This window comes from Lethenteron reissneri, chromosome 56 (assembly GCF_015708825.2).
Source record: "Lethenteron reissneri isolate LAM-NWPU_2019-01 chromosome 56, ASM1570882v1, whole genome shotgun sequence".
Taxonomy (NCBI): Eukaryota; Metazoa; Chordata; class Hyperoartia; order Petromyzontiformes; family Petromyzontidae; genus Lethenteron; species Lethenteron reissneri.
The window spans coordinates 7,020,528-7,035,498 of NC_083834.1; the positions used below are offsets into that span (position 1 = coordinate 7,020,528).

General features: G+C 48.6%; 1 protein-coding gene across 1 annotated transcript in view; it reads right to left on the reverse strand.

The window, feature by feature from the left end:
• Positions 1-687: 687 nt before the first annotated feature.
• LOC133357069 (lebercilin-like) overlaps positions 688-14,971 on the reverse strand; it is a 34,584-nt gene continuing 20,300 nt past the window's right edge. The window contains exons 6-9 of the mRNA XM_061574837.1: positions 9,490-9,601; positions 7,591-7,718; positions 4,847-4,952; positions 688-3,723 (exon numbers count right to left, since the gene is read on the reverse strand). Coding sequence (XP_061430821.1) covers positions 2,840-3,723; positions 4,847-4,952; positions 7,591-7,718; positions 9,490-9,601 — 1,230 coding nt within the window. The 3' untranslated portion in view covers positions 688-2,839. The remainder of the gene's footprint in view (positions 3,724-4,846; positions 4,953-7,590; positions 7,719-9,489; positions 9,602-14,971) is intronic.

A 14,971-nucleotide genomic window follows, 5' to 3' on the forward strand; every position in this document is an offset into this window, starting at 1 on the left:
ACTTCCCGTGATCCAATCGAGCTGACATTTTCCACACAGACTCGTTGTGCGTGACAATTAATTTTCGTGAAAAAAATGTTGCAAAATTTTACACTTTTTAGGAAAAAAAAAATATTATATTTAATTACCAATTGCTTAATGCTGGCAAGCAATCATCTGACCCATAGGTGGCAGCCATCTCAAGCCAGAGGACGAGAGGACTCTAGCCGCCACGCATATAAAGGATTTACAGTGAAAAACTTTGTTTTTACGGGTTAATTTTCTTCCTTCCTGTACACAGATTTTCGAGCACCGTCCCTCCCACTGTTGCGCGTGGGTTTTGTTCAGCCGGGGCATTACGGCGCTTCTCCCGTAACACGCGAAACTCGGGAAGGAAACGGCCACACACACACGTCTCGACATTTTTAAAACAGAGGGAGAGACGCGCTCGTTGTCACGGCGTTACAATGAGAGCAAAAATAACATGCGAGCAATTGTATTCTTGTTTCTTTCCGTAAAGTCACGTAGAAGGGAAATAATGAAATAATTAAATAATACGAATAATAAACAATAACATTTTCACGACGTTTCGACTGCAACACAAGCAATCATCATCAGGTGCGAAATCCACAACTTTTTTCAAAATTTCTTGCTGTGGATTTCACACCTGATGATGATTGCTTGTGTTGCAGTCGAAACGTCGTGAGAATTTTATTGTTTGATATTTTTGTTATTTTATTATTTACCTTCTACGTGATGACTTTACCGAAAGAACCAAGAATATGAATCCCTGCAGTCACGAAAGCTTTAAATCTAAATTTAAATACGAGCAATTGTTAAACACGTGACGTACAATGTCTTCATCAGGATGGATTTCACTGTCCAGAGCTCCCTTTTTCCCAATCCACTACTGGATGAGGACCGGTGCAAGCCGTATGTGTCATGTGACCAGACTGTATCACGCTGCCTTCTTGCTCAGGGTGGGGAGCATAGACGTTGGAGCAAGGTACAGTAACAACAATGGATATTGCTGCACTGCCCTCTGCTGATAACGGAGCTCCGCAGAAGCCTGTAGCAGCTGTTTATACGCAGCGGTTTGCCCATCCAAGTACGATACCAGGCTCAAAGCCTGCTTAGCTTACGAGATCTGGACGAGATCGGGCACGTTCTGCGTAATTCGGTCGGAGATTTCGCTGGAACCCACCATCAAAATCACGTCCCAGGCACCGCCACTAACAGAGCAGATGCAATTGGTTGTTTATTTCTTGGGGGAACGATCGATGAGATCAACATTGGCACGTGCGTAGAAGACGCACGCTCCGAGGAAGAGTGAATCTTCGTCATATATCGTGTAGAACCATTTTTGTTAAATCAAGCGTGCAATGGAATCATCCCATTTGTCATTATTCGATGAATTGTCATAATTTAAGCAGGACGATTTGCTTCAAGAATCAATAACTTTCTTGTTTTGTTCTACCTCGGCCACTACATGAGCCCAAAACGTAGCGTTTGCATACGATTTGCGCAAATTGCTAAATACTATTATTGGTACACACGCGCAATGCGATACGTGTATCGCAAGCGTAATCATTGATTTGAATTCGTCAACAGTTACGTGCCTCGGTGGAGTAGCCATCGAGAATGTGCAGGCGCTGTGATCGCCAGAGGTCGCAACCGGGTACCCGATACCCGTACCCTACCCGATACCCGGCTACCCGTACCCGACCGGGTACGGGTACCCGTATGTGACCCTGGTGTGGCCGGGTATGGGTACAGGTAGCCGCACGTGACTCACCCCAACCAATGAGTGAGAAGGCCGTGAGTCACTGGTGAGTAACCGTTTGTCACTCATTTCCCAACGTCTTGACTCTTCTCACAATTCAAGTTCCTAGAATCAACCCACCCGCGCCTGCAACATGGCTTCATCCCAGAGGTCGCAATCGGGTACCCAATATCCGTACCCTACCCGATACCTGGCTACCTGTACCCGGCCGGGTACGGGGTACGGGTACCCGTTTGCGACCCTGGTGCGGCCGGGTACGGGTAAGGAATCAAACCCCGTTTGCGACCTCTGGCGATCGCACAGCAGTCTGGAGACCAGTGGGGCCCAGGCTCCGGGCTATGAAGGGGGGGGGTGTCTGTGTCGTTATTTGTACCAAGGCTCATGTCAACCACGATATGCAACTACCTACATAAAATGATAGAATTTCTCCAAAAAAAATCTGTATTTGAAAAGCTTTCTGAGCAGAGAGAAAGAGAAGGGGGGGGTGTAAAAGAGTTTGCTTTTGCAAATGTAGATAATGTTGAGCGATGCCTTCAAAGCAACGGGCTGTCTGACGAGCAGCGTTTGATTGGCTGGTCACCGAGCTTGGCCCCACGTGATTGGCCGCTTGCCCCACCGATGGGAGGTGTTTGGAATCGGTCGACACGCGCCATGCACCGTAACAAAGTTTGGCGCTGCAAGTGCCGTTTTAAAATACCACCGGGTGGGTGGGTCATTCACTCGGGCCCCACGGCTCCCCCACGGTGCCCCGCGTGAAGACAGCAAACCCACCGCGACCTGGCCAGCCAAACGATCACGGGGGGGGGGACACGCGGCGTATAATCTCGTTGCAGTGATGACGTGCAAGCGTTGAGATGATTTGTATTAAGTATTCATAACGGGAGCTTTTTGATTTTAACTTCGTACGGTTGTCTCCGTCGTCTCTTCCCCCGTTTAGCCAACGCGCTGTGGCCTTCCGTAAGAGCAACAGGTCTGCCGCGATGGAATCGATTTGATTCGTGGCCGGGGCGCCCGAGACAGGACGCGGCAACCGCCCTTCCGTCGACGCCACGGCACGGCACGGCACGTCGTCCTCCTTCAGAGCGCCAGCTCTTCGACATCATCGTCCGGCGAGTCGACGGCCCTCACGGCGGGCCGCGTGCTCGTCACGGTCGTCGCTAGCCGCCCGTTGTGCGTCCGGAACGCCGCCGCCGTCGTAGCCGCCCCCCCTCCTCGGTCTCCCGCCTTTCGCCGCGCATCATCGCCCGCCGCCTCCTCCTCCTCCTCGTCGTCGTCGTCCCACGGGAACGCCTTCTTCCCGGCCGCCGGCGCGGCCACCGTCTTCGCCTCCCCGTCCGCCGCCGCCGCCGCCGCGACCTCGCCCGTGCCGAACAGCTGCTCGATGAGCCCCAGTTTGTCTCGGGAGCCGGGCGGCGTCGGCCGCCCTTTCATGGGGGAGTTCTCCCGGCGCTGCTCGAGGGGCAGAGTCTCCCGGCCCGAGTGGCGCCCGAACGACGGCGCGTAGCTGCCGAACGCCAGCTCGTCCGCCGCCGACGTGGGGCCCTCGCCGCGCCGTTGGCGCCGGCGCGACTCGCCGCCGTCTCGCTCCGCGCGCGCCGGGACGCCGTTGTGCAGGTTCCGCACCGGCTCCGAGAACTTGTAGCCCCTGTGGCTTCCCTGGCCGTTGGAGTTGCTGGCGTCGGTGTCATTGGTGGTGTCGGTGGCGGTGTCGGTGGTGTCGTCGTCACGCAGCAGCAGCGAGCGCGCGGGTTTGCGGGCGATGTCGTCCAGAGTCGGGGACGGCGAGCGACGGGGAGAGGCCGCCGCCGGTGCCGACATCCGCTCGTCGATTTCCCGCATCTTGGCGAGGAGGGCGTCCTTACGGCGGCGCTCCTCGCCCAGCCGTGCCCACTCCGCCGCACCGGCCGCCTCCTCCGCCTGCCGCTCGCGAAGCCTTCGCTCCGACTCCTCACGCTCACGTTCTACCACGCGCAGAAACAAAAACATCGCGGCCGCCGGCGTGAGTTTAATCTTCCTCCAATTACAGTAAAACCTTGGTCTGCGAGTGTTTTGCAAGACAAGCACATTTTTAAAATAAATATTAATTTGATAAACGAGCGAGGTCTTGCAATACCAGTACTGTAGCACGTACAGTATACGCTTTGTCTGCTGAGCGTCACGTGATCACAACTGAGCCGATGGTTCTTCTCTCTCTCTCTCGCTGCGGGATTGTGGGTAATCGTCTCCCATGCTCGGTCTCAGTCGGCGTGCCTCACTCGTATAGTCAACATTCGTGCGAGCGTATACTGTTTACTATAGTGTTGTGACCACGTGTGTGTGTGCGTAAAGCATTTTTTTATTTTGTGTCCAAGTGTAGTGACTGTTCTTTAGTAACTGTACTGCAAGTGAAAGTCGTCCTGCACAATAACCCTCCTCTCCTCTCTCTCGTCTCCCTCACACCAGCCACGAATAAATTTAAGTAATGAATTTGATTACTTTATATTAAATTTAAATAATAAAAATATTAAAAGGTATTTTGTATTAATCATTTTTATATGAATACAGTATTTTTGGGTTGTGAAACGAATCATCTGAGTTTCCATTATTTCTTATGGGGAAATTCGCTTTGATATACGAGTGCTTTGGATTACAAACACGTTTCTGAAACGAATTATGCTCGCAATCCAAGGTTTTACTGTATGTTGTTGGCTTTTTTCCTCAAAAAGAGAAAAGGATGAACAAGCCGCAAGTTGTTTGCACAAGAGCGACGCAGATGTGTCTGCTTTATCGAGGGCATTTCCTATTTTGAATTGAGCCTTTCCAAATGTGGCATTGTCAAGCGACAGCCACAAATGGCTTTACAGTCGTAGTCATCAGGCAATGCCACTCACCTTATATTCTTGGTTAATTCGGTAAAGTCACGTAGAAGGGAAATAAAAATAAAATAAATTAAATTAATAGAAAAATAAAAATAAATTCATATTTAAAAAATTTCTCACGACGTTTCGACTGCAACACAAGCAATCCCTTCTACGTGACTTCACCGAAAGAACCAAGAATATGAATCCCTGCCGTCGCAAAAGCTTTCAATCAAATGCCGCTCACCTTCTCGCAACTTGCGAGCTTTGTTCTCCAGATCGCGCTCCTCCTTCTCCCTGCGGGTTCGGTCGTCCCTCTCGCGGTCCCACCTCGCGGCACCGACATCCGAATCCTACGTTGTGCGAGAAACAACAACAACAAGATATTCTTAGGTTTTTTCGGTAAAGTCGCGTAGGTGAAAATTTTAATTTAATAAAAGTAAAATAAAAATAAAATGTTGCCTCCGAAACGTCGTGATTTTATATTTTTATTTTTTTTACTTTTATTAATTTAAATTAAAAAATTTTCACCTACGTGACTTCACCGAAAAAACCTAAGAATATGAATCCTTGCAGTCACGAAAGCTTCAAATCTAGAACAACAACAACCACAAGAACAACAACAGAAGCTTCACTTTTCCTCCGACTCTCGCTTCAGAGATGGCTTTGAAAAGCAAGTTGACACGGGTAGAGTCCAGGCTGTGATGCACGGCTTAAAAGCCACTCGCAAGTTTTTCAGCGAACGAATGCAACACAGCGCCGCCTACGTGCCTGCGAAGATCCACGCGCTGCCCAAACAATTCGCGAGAAACCTCGACGGCCGCGATGGGAAAACGATTTGGACACACTCTTAGTTCTTTCGGTAAAGTCACGTATGTAAAAAATGAAATTAAAATTAATAAAAAATAAAATAATAAAATCACGACGTTTCGGAGGCAACACAAGTCTCCGTCATCAGGTGGGACCGTCACAGCCAGATTTGCGGTATCAAGTGAGGCAGGGATTCCAAGATGCAAGCTCTTAAAAGCAAGTTAAGGGGGAGGAGAGGGGGGGAGAGCTTATCAGAATGTGGTAGCCAATGAATGGAACGTATCGGGAGGGGGGGGCGGGGCTAAAAGAGATCACGAGGTGCTCATAGGCGTCGACGTGGACGTGTTTGAGCCAGAATTAAAATGGTAAGAGTAACAATAAAATATTACAGAGGGTAATTCATGCTAATTGCATCACGCAACTCTTTACATCTATATATATAAAATCGCAAATCTGTCTGTCTGTTTGTCTGTCTGTCTGTGTGTGTGTCTGTGTGTGTGTCTGTCTGTGTGTCGCCGGACCATACGCAGTTTTATTGGACGGCGGTTGCCCCTGGCAACGGGTAGCGACGCATTCGCTGCGGGGTGGACGCCATTTTTTATTCCCGTTAAAAATATGCGCACGCATTAACACGCGACTCTGAGGTAAGTTCATCAAAGTTTCACGTCCTCTTCACTCCCCCCCCCACCTCAATGTGTGCAATTACTATTATAGGGTCGGTAGATAATAAAATTATAGCGATTAGACAGTATTATTGTAGCGCGGGGGGGGGGGGGGGGGGGAACGGCACCCGTACCCAGCCTCAGCCGGGTGGACAATTTAGGCGAGGCCGGAGGCTCTGCACGCTACTAGGCCTCGACACCCACCACGCGACTCTGAGGTAAATTCATCAAAGTTTCACGTCCTCTTCACTCCCCCCCCACCACAATGTGTGCAATTACTATTATAGGGTCGGTAGATAATAAAATTATGGCGATTAGACAGTATTATTGTAGCGCGGGGGGGGGGGGGTAACGGCCCCGGTACCCAGCCTCAGCCGGGTGGGCAATCTAGGCGAGGCCGGAGGCTCTGCATGGTACTAGGCCTCAACACCCCACCACACTATAGGCCGTACATACTACTGCACAGCGGCCGAGGAGATCGTGGCTGGGGGGGGGGCAGGGGTAGCAGCCCATCTGTGTATATATGTAAGGTTATTAAGAAATATATTTTTCACCCGGGCAACGCCGGGTACTTATGCTAGTTAATTATATATAAAGGGCCAAATCCGATAGTGTCATGGCAATTCAATGAACGTTGGGGTGGGTTTAGAGTATTTGGCTGATGTAAATTTCCACATGATGACAAGTTGAGCTATCATTTGTGGCCAGGTCGCTTCTGATAAATAGCTGTGCAGCTCAGTGGGCCTCAGCTGGTAAAATACAAAATAGTTTTTTTTTCATCATCATCATGATTCATGGGCACAGAGCCCATGGGTGTCCACTGCACATTTTCTAATTCGTTTCCACTTTCCTCTGCCCTGTGCCAATCTACTCAAGTAGCGCGCCACATCTTTCCTGCACCAATCTCTTGCGATGTCGTCGTCAAGCCGTTCTCTGCGAGGTCTTCGTCACTTTCCGATTCGTTCCATTTTCCCAACGACACATTTTTTTAAATGTTTCTGTTGTTGTCCATCCTGCGTGCGTGTGTCCAATCAGTGCCAGTCTCTTCATCGTCACTGCCGACGTCAGCTCTTCTTCTATGCACAACCTTTTTCTTACCGAGTTTAGTTTAATAGTAACTTTGATTGTAATTACCAGCGAAACGTCGTACTACTCAAATTTTTAAATGCTGTTAATTCTCTCTTCGACACACCGGTGGGCTAAAGAAGTGCATTTTTTTTTTTTAACGTGACACATTTTTTTACTGTTTGGCCGTGTCGGGTGGTGGAGGGTTACGACACATTTATAAACAACGCGATCTGACCCAAAAACCTATATTATTTATAGTAAATCGTTACACGGCTACTGCTCACGCTTGGGTCGGGGGGAGGGGGGGGGGCACGAGAGGCCGTCACAAGAGGGCGTGCGGTCCGTGCGGTCCGTGCGGTCCGTGCGGTGTGTGCGGTGTGTGCGGTGTGTGCGGTGTGTAGCGGTGCGTGCGGTGCGTGCGGTGTCTCCACGGTGGGTGCTGCGTGCCGACCTTGGCTGCGGGGATCTGCTGCTTGGGATGAGGTGGCGGCGAGAGCTGCGGTGGCGGCGGCGGCGGAGGGAAGTTGATCGTGTCGAAGTAGTCGTCCGTCTGGACTGCCACCGTTGCCGGCTTGCCCGCTGTGGCAACCGATCAATCAAAACGAGTTGATTACCGCTTTTAAAAATATATAGATTCCACTCCCCCCCTCCTCCCCCTTCCGATTGCTTTATTATCACGTTACTGGAATCATGTAAACTAAGCGAGCGAGCAAACGCGTTCTTGCTCGGCCACTTCACTATAAACACCATCAACTATCTAGATTTCATGTTTTCGTGACTGCAGGGATCCATACTCTGGTTCTTTCGGTAAAGTCACGTAGGTATAAAATAAAATCAATAAAATCACGACGTTTGGGACACAACACAAGCGTCCGTCATCAGGTGGGACAACCATAGCAATAAACAATTGCTGAAGTGGGCAAAAGGGCTGCTGTTGTCCCACCAGATGACGGACGCTTGTGTTGCGCCCGAAACGTCGTGATTTCATTTATTTTATTTTATACCGACGCGACTTTACCGAAAGAACCAAAGAGTACTATCAACTATTTTTATTTTATCAGGTAAGGCTCACTGAGCTATGCAGCTCTTTTTCAGAAGCGACCTGGCCACAAATGATAGCTCAAACAAGTGATCTTTCGTGTGGAAATGTATAGCAACAGCCAGATACTCTAAAAGCACGTCGATTCTAAATGCGGAGGGAAAAACCGCAACCACGGGGAGAACATGCAAACTCCATATATGCAGGCGTTAGGGTCGGGATCGAACCCATGACCTCCTGTATACCAGGTGAGGTAGTTAACATCTCGCCACCGTGACGTAGGATGACAACATTTGATACTTTTTTAAATAAGTAAAGACGTAGTTCAAATTTAAAAGGTCATTACGAGCAACGCAACTGAAGCCATCACTCCTCGCCATCGCTTCCCTAACTTCTGCTAGATCCACAACTGCTGCACGGTTCCACGCAAGTCGCCCTCGACGGTCTAGACCTTACCAGTGGCGTAGCTAGGATATTTTGCGCCAGGGGACGAACTATAAAATTGGCGCCCCCCCCCGTTTAATCACATACCAAAATGTAATTACATGACATGCAGGCTGTGTGTGGCGAGATATATAAACTTTTAGCTTGAGGTGTAGATTTGTGCAGTAGTTTCAGGATGCCGCGCCCGCCGCAACAAGTTATAATGTGACGTTGTAAGCCTCATTTTGGCGCCCCTTTACCTTGGCGCCCGGGGACACGTGTACCCCCCTGCCCCCCCCAGCTACGCCTCTGGCCCTTACAGCCTCCGATCATCGGGCTTTAGGTCACAAACCCCCGGGTGCCACTGCAGCGCCCGTCTCAGCGAACCTGCTTCCCTCCTCCACCCCAGTACTCAATCACAACCTCCTCCCGATTGCATCCCGTATAATTTCCCCTACATCATCCTTACCGCGAGTCGGATCATTTAGTTACATTTCTGATCGTCGTAAAACGGGCACGGGTGCCTTCCGTGATTTTTTTTCTCTTCGACGGAAAAGATCCTAAACTAAACGATGTTTAATTTTACCAGGCAATGCCCGCTGAGCTATAAAGCTATCACGAACGATAGCTCGACAAAGTGGCTTATCGCGTGGAAGTTTAAAAGCAGCCAAATACTCTAAAACGCGCGACGTCGATTCGCAATGTGGAGGGAAAAACCGTAGGGCCCCCCGGAGAAAAATCCATCCTACGACAATGGAGCTGGTAAAGGACAGAAGGAGCCATAAGCGTCAGTCAATGAAATAACGCAAACGATGGGGGTAAGGAGGGGGGGGCGGGGGGGTGGAGGGCGCGGGGGGCGGGGGGGGAGCACGGGGGGGGGGGGTTTACCCTTTTTAGGGGGCCGAGTGCCTCGTGGCGTGACCTCCGTGTCCTTCCTCGGCGACGCTTTCAGCAAGCGGCTGGCGTAGATGTTCTTCACGTCCAGCTCGCGCTCCTTATCCTGGCGTGATGATCACAACGAGAAGACAAAAAGAGAGGTTCAGACGTTTTGAACCAAGACCAAAGCCAAGGCGTCGAACACGTTGCCGGGGTACAGACGAGACGCGCCGATTAAAATGTCTTCTTATTCTCACTACGATGCCGTAACGTCGAGAGATGGAGCGGCAGCCAGGCTTGGAAAAGCGCCCGAAAGTTGTAGCCACCCGCAGAGATGGAGCGATGAAACAAGCTCGGCTGCAGGCGCTCGGTGGATCGTTAGATCGCAGGATCGTGATGACGGCATGGGGATGCCTTCATCCAGTAGGGGAACGATCATGCCTATCGATGGTGAGGGCGATGATGATGATGATGTTGTGAATCGAATCGCGCATTTTAAACTTGTACACAGGATTACAAAGCCCATTTTACGAGCGATTGTTTCAACGAGTTACATTCTACGGCTTCCATTCACGAAGAAAAGTGAAACTTTACATTACAGAAGTGGGTCAAGGATGGAGAATGTGGAAGCAACCCCCATTATCACAGCCGATCCTGGAGAGGAATCATTTGCTGCTTCACGTCACCGCTAGAAAATGAACAGCACCTCCTAGATGTGTCAAATCCCTCCTAAACTACAGAAGCTAAGGAGGTTTCAAGCCTGGATAGGGCTTGGATGGATGAGCACCATGCATGTAACAAGTGTCGTAGACTGCTTTGGAGATATATATTTATCGTACTGTACTTCTACGCTCCTACATCTAAAAAATAAATGATTTTCCCTTCATAGTAGATGCACAGATTAATGTCCGATTCATGGAAATTATACGTAAAGTATAAAATCCATTGTGTTTCTGTGCTCCTACATTCTCCCCACCTTCACAAACCGCACTTATATACACCGCCAAGGAGGTCCTTGAGATCTTATGATCTCCTTCTTAGTCATAATAAAGGTTTTTGGGCGAAAGCCTACGTATTCTTAGGTTTTTTTCGGTAAAGTCACGTAGGTAAAAAAATTCAATTAATAAAAGTAAAATAAAAATCACGACGTTTCGGAGGCAACACAAGCTTCCGTCTTCAGGTGGAACCGTCACAGCACGGTAGCTGTATCAAGTGAGAGAAATTCCAAGAAAACAGTCCTTGTAAATATACTGGTTGAGGTTGGGAGGAGCCAAGGTAGGCGCTGAATATTATTTTTGTGAGGTTCGGTGCGGCTAAAGCACGCTGTTAGGAATGTTTACTTTTATTAATTAGAATTTTTTACCTACGTGACTTTACCGAAAAAACCTAAGAATATGAATCCTTGCAGTCACGAAAGCTTCAAATCTAGAAAGCCTACGTGTTAAACCTCCTTCTTAGTATTCTGAGGTCAAGGCTCCATTCCTGGGGGTGATTCGGGGCCTTTGCCAGTGCAGCTCCAAGAATGTGGAACGCGTTGCCTCTGACAATGAGACAATCAAAATCTTAAGTGCCATTTAAATCCGCCCTGAAAATGGTTCTTCCCCATCGTTTTGGTCGTTTACGCTGCTGCCTCCGTCTTATATCCCCGCTTTCCATACACGGTGGCACATTGCGATCCTTAGATTAAATGCGCCTTGCAAATGTAAATGATCATATGATTATATCACTTCTAGATTTGAAGCTTTCGTGACTGAAAGGATTCATACTCTTAGTTCTTTCGGTAAAGTCACGTAGGTAAAAAATGAAATTAAAATTAATAAAAAATTAAAAACAATTCAATCACGACGTTTCGGAGGCAACACAAGCTTCCGTCTTCAGGTGAAACTGTCACAGCAAAATATCTGTATCAAGTGGAGAGAAGTTCCAAGAGGTACGACCTTATATACTGGTTAAGGGGGGAGGAGCCAGGAAGGGCCGCGGGAGAGGAGGAGTTGTGAGATGATTATATTACTGCCAAGCCAAGCGAGTGAAGTCTATCTTCTTGGTTCTTTCGGTAAAGTCACGTAGAAGGGAAATAATAAAATATTAAAAATAAAACATTATAAAATAATTCTCACGAAGATTTTTTTGTCAAGGTGCTCTTCCCCTTCCAACCCAGCTTAAATATACGCTCCAAGCGTGGTGGTGTTTCATTCAGACGCTGTCTCCCCGACAGACCTGGTCCTCACCTGAGGTCGGCTGCTTGCGTTGTGGCCGAAACGTCGTGAGAATTATTTTATTATGTTTCATTTTTATTATTTTATTATTTCCCTTCTACGTGACTTTACCGAAAGAACCAAGAAGATGAATCCCTGCAGTCACGAAAGCTTGAAATCGAAATTAAATTATGTTTTATTTTTATTATTTTACTAGATTGACTACCCGGCTTCGCCCGGGTCTTGGATCCACGACGCCCGGCCGCCTTTGTCTCCCCAGTGACGATGTTCACGCACGACAGCAGTTACGCGCTTGAGGCTGAGTCTACCTAGGGGAGGCCCAGGTCCGGTTCAAATAATCGTCAGCGGTGCTGGGCGTGAGTGGGAATCGAACTGGGGTCCCTCAACCAGCTTAATGACTATTTGTCCAAAGAACATTTAAAGAATCGATTATAATAAGCAGGCTACAGTCTACATTATAGACTGCCAGAACACCCACGCAGCTGAATAAGCAGGCAACAGTCTACATAATAGACTGCCAGTAGACTCAGGCAATTTAATAAGCAGGCTACAGTATACATTATAGACTGTCAGTACGCTCACCCAGCTTAATGAGTATTTGTACAGTCACCATTTAAAGAATAGATTATTGGCGCGTAGGGTTTGAAAGTAATATAAATTGCACACATTGTGTTGGGGGGGGAGTGAAGAGTACGTGAAACTTTGATGAATTTACCTCAGACTCGCGTGGTGGGTGTCGAGGCCTAGTAGCGTGCAGAGCCTCTGGCCTCGCCTAAATTTCCCACCCGGCAGAGGCAGGGTACGGGTGGCGTTTCCCCCCCCCCCCGCGCTACAATAATAGTGTCTAATCGCTATTATTTAATTATCTACGGAGCCTATAACAGTAATAGAACACATTCGGGTGGGAGGGGACTGAAGAGGACGTGAAACTGTGATGAATTAACGTCAGAGTCGTGTGTTAATGCGTGCGCCTATTTTTAACGGGAATTAAAAATGGCGAATGCGTCGCTAGCCGTTGCCAGGGGCAACCGCCGGACCAATTGTGTGTCGCAATGCAGGGGCAACCGCCGGACCAATCGTGTGTCGCAATGCAGGGGCAACCGCCGGACCAATGGTGTGTCGCAATGCAGGGGCAACCGCCGGACCAATCGTGTGTCGCAATGCAGGGGCAACCGCCGGACCAATGGTGTGTCGCAAATCCCTGACATTTCGTCCAATGAAAGTGCGTATGGTCCGGCGACACACACACACACAGACAGACAGACAGATTCGCGATTTTATATATATAGATTACTTCCCTTCTACGTGACTTTACCGAAAGAACCAAGAAAATGAATCCCTGCAGTCACGAAAGCTTTAAATCGAGTGAAGTCTAATCAAATAACTACCACGGCGCCTGCATGCCGCCGGGTGGAGGGCCCTATCTGTCATCCAGCAGTGGAGCGACAAGGAGGGCTTGTGCATGTACGTCCCTCTGACACCTTCTCGGGGTAAAACTTTGCCACAGGCCCAGGCCGAGAGCGTGGAGGCTGCCTGCCGTCGAGACCGCTGCGTTGGTCGTTCAGGGCTCTTGTCGAGGCCAGATGGGGCAGGTGCCCTCCACTGATCAAACACAGGAGGCTTAGTGGCTCAGCTTTGTTGCAAACTCGGGCGATTTCCTTTCCCAAGACCGAGCAAACTTTTTTGGCGTTTTCCTAAAGTGACAAAAACTCCGTCAAAAGCGACTTGGTGACAACATTTAGAGACGTTCTAGGCCGAGGAGTTTTACAGCGGCCCCCTTGTTCCAATCCACTGCCGGATGAGTGGCTCCCCGTGCCGTATGGGTCGTGGGGGTGCTGTGATCACACTCGGCGGGGGTTGGTAAAGGCGTGGAGCATAGATGTGGGAACATAGAAGCACGGCACAACTAAATATTCTGCTGCGCTGGGCGCCCTGCTGCCCGCGAACGTTGCCACGCAGTCCTATGACAACCTGATAATTGTTTTTTTACCCTTTCATCTGGCAACAAAACTGACCCCTTTTTTACAAGGAGTCATGTTTGCATAGACCACAATACCTGCAGTCATAATGCAAACAAAAAACATAACTCTGATAATGTATGCACTGTCCTTGAAGTTGATTGGTCCATACCCGAGACAGCTTTCCTTAGAGCCTAGTCTCACATGGTGTTGGACCAGATGACGCCAAAAGGCGCACCTTGTAAAAAAAGGTGTCAGTTTTGTTGCCAGATAAAAGGGTAACAAAACAATTAACATATTTTTTACTGGCAAATGAGGTTCCAATGGTGCCTACGACAGCCTGTTTGTTCATGGCTGTTGCCCATCCAGGCACGGCGAAGCCTCAACCCTGCTTAGCATTCGAGATATGACAGGATCCGGATGATCCTGCGCCATTTGGCCGTAAGCGTAGTTCACGCTAAAGTTTGGCTCATACTGGATCATGGGTCGCCGCGGTGGAGAGATGTTAACTCTCCCTCGGTTGGTATGCAGGAGGTCGTGGGTTCCATGCCGACTCTGGACATCTGTATAATGTCGTTTTAAAGTCTCTCTCTTCCCGTGGTCGCGTGGATTTTTCTCCAGGTTCTCCGGTTTTTCCCCTCCACATTTACGAACACGCGTTTAGAGCATTTGGCTGCGAAACACTTCCACATAAAGCACTTTGTTGAGCTATCATTTGTGGCCAGTTATCTTCTGAAAAAGAGCTACCCAGCTCAGTGGGGCCTTACCCTGTAAGTTTAAATAGTTGTTAATATTCTTTGTCACATAGAAGGGAAATAATGAAATAATGATAATAAAACATAATACAATTTTCACGACGTTTCGGCCACAACACAAGCAGCCATCCTCAGGTGAAGAACAGAGCTGTCGGAAAGACAGCTTCCTAATGAACACTGCTAAGCTTGGCAGCCTATTTTAAGCTGGGTGGGAGGAGCAGAGCGCCTTGACAAAGGAGTTTACATATCAACAGAGGAATTTAGCATATTGACGCTAAAGAACTGTTTCTACCCTACTACCATACAATAAACCGATGTGAAAAAACTAGGTATAAACTACATCAGTAGTCGTTAACGTTTCGGAGATTTGACGTGCCTCGCTACAGACGGACGGACAGAGCTAAAGCATAATAAACGCTCTTAACTTTGGAGCTTTCGTGACTGCAGGAATTATTCTTTGGTTCTTTCGGTAAAGTCACGTATAAAGAAAAAATAATAAATTAAATAATAACATACGACGTTTCGATTGCTTGTGTTGCAATCGAAACGTCGTATGTTATTATTT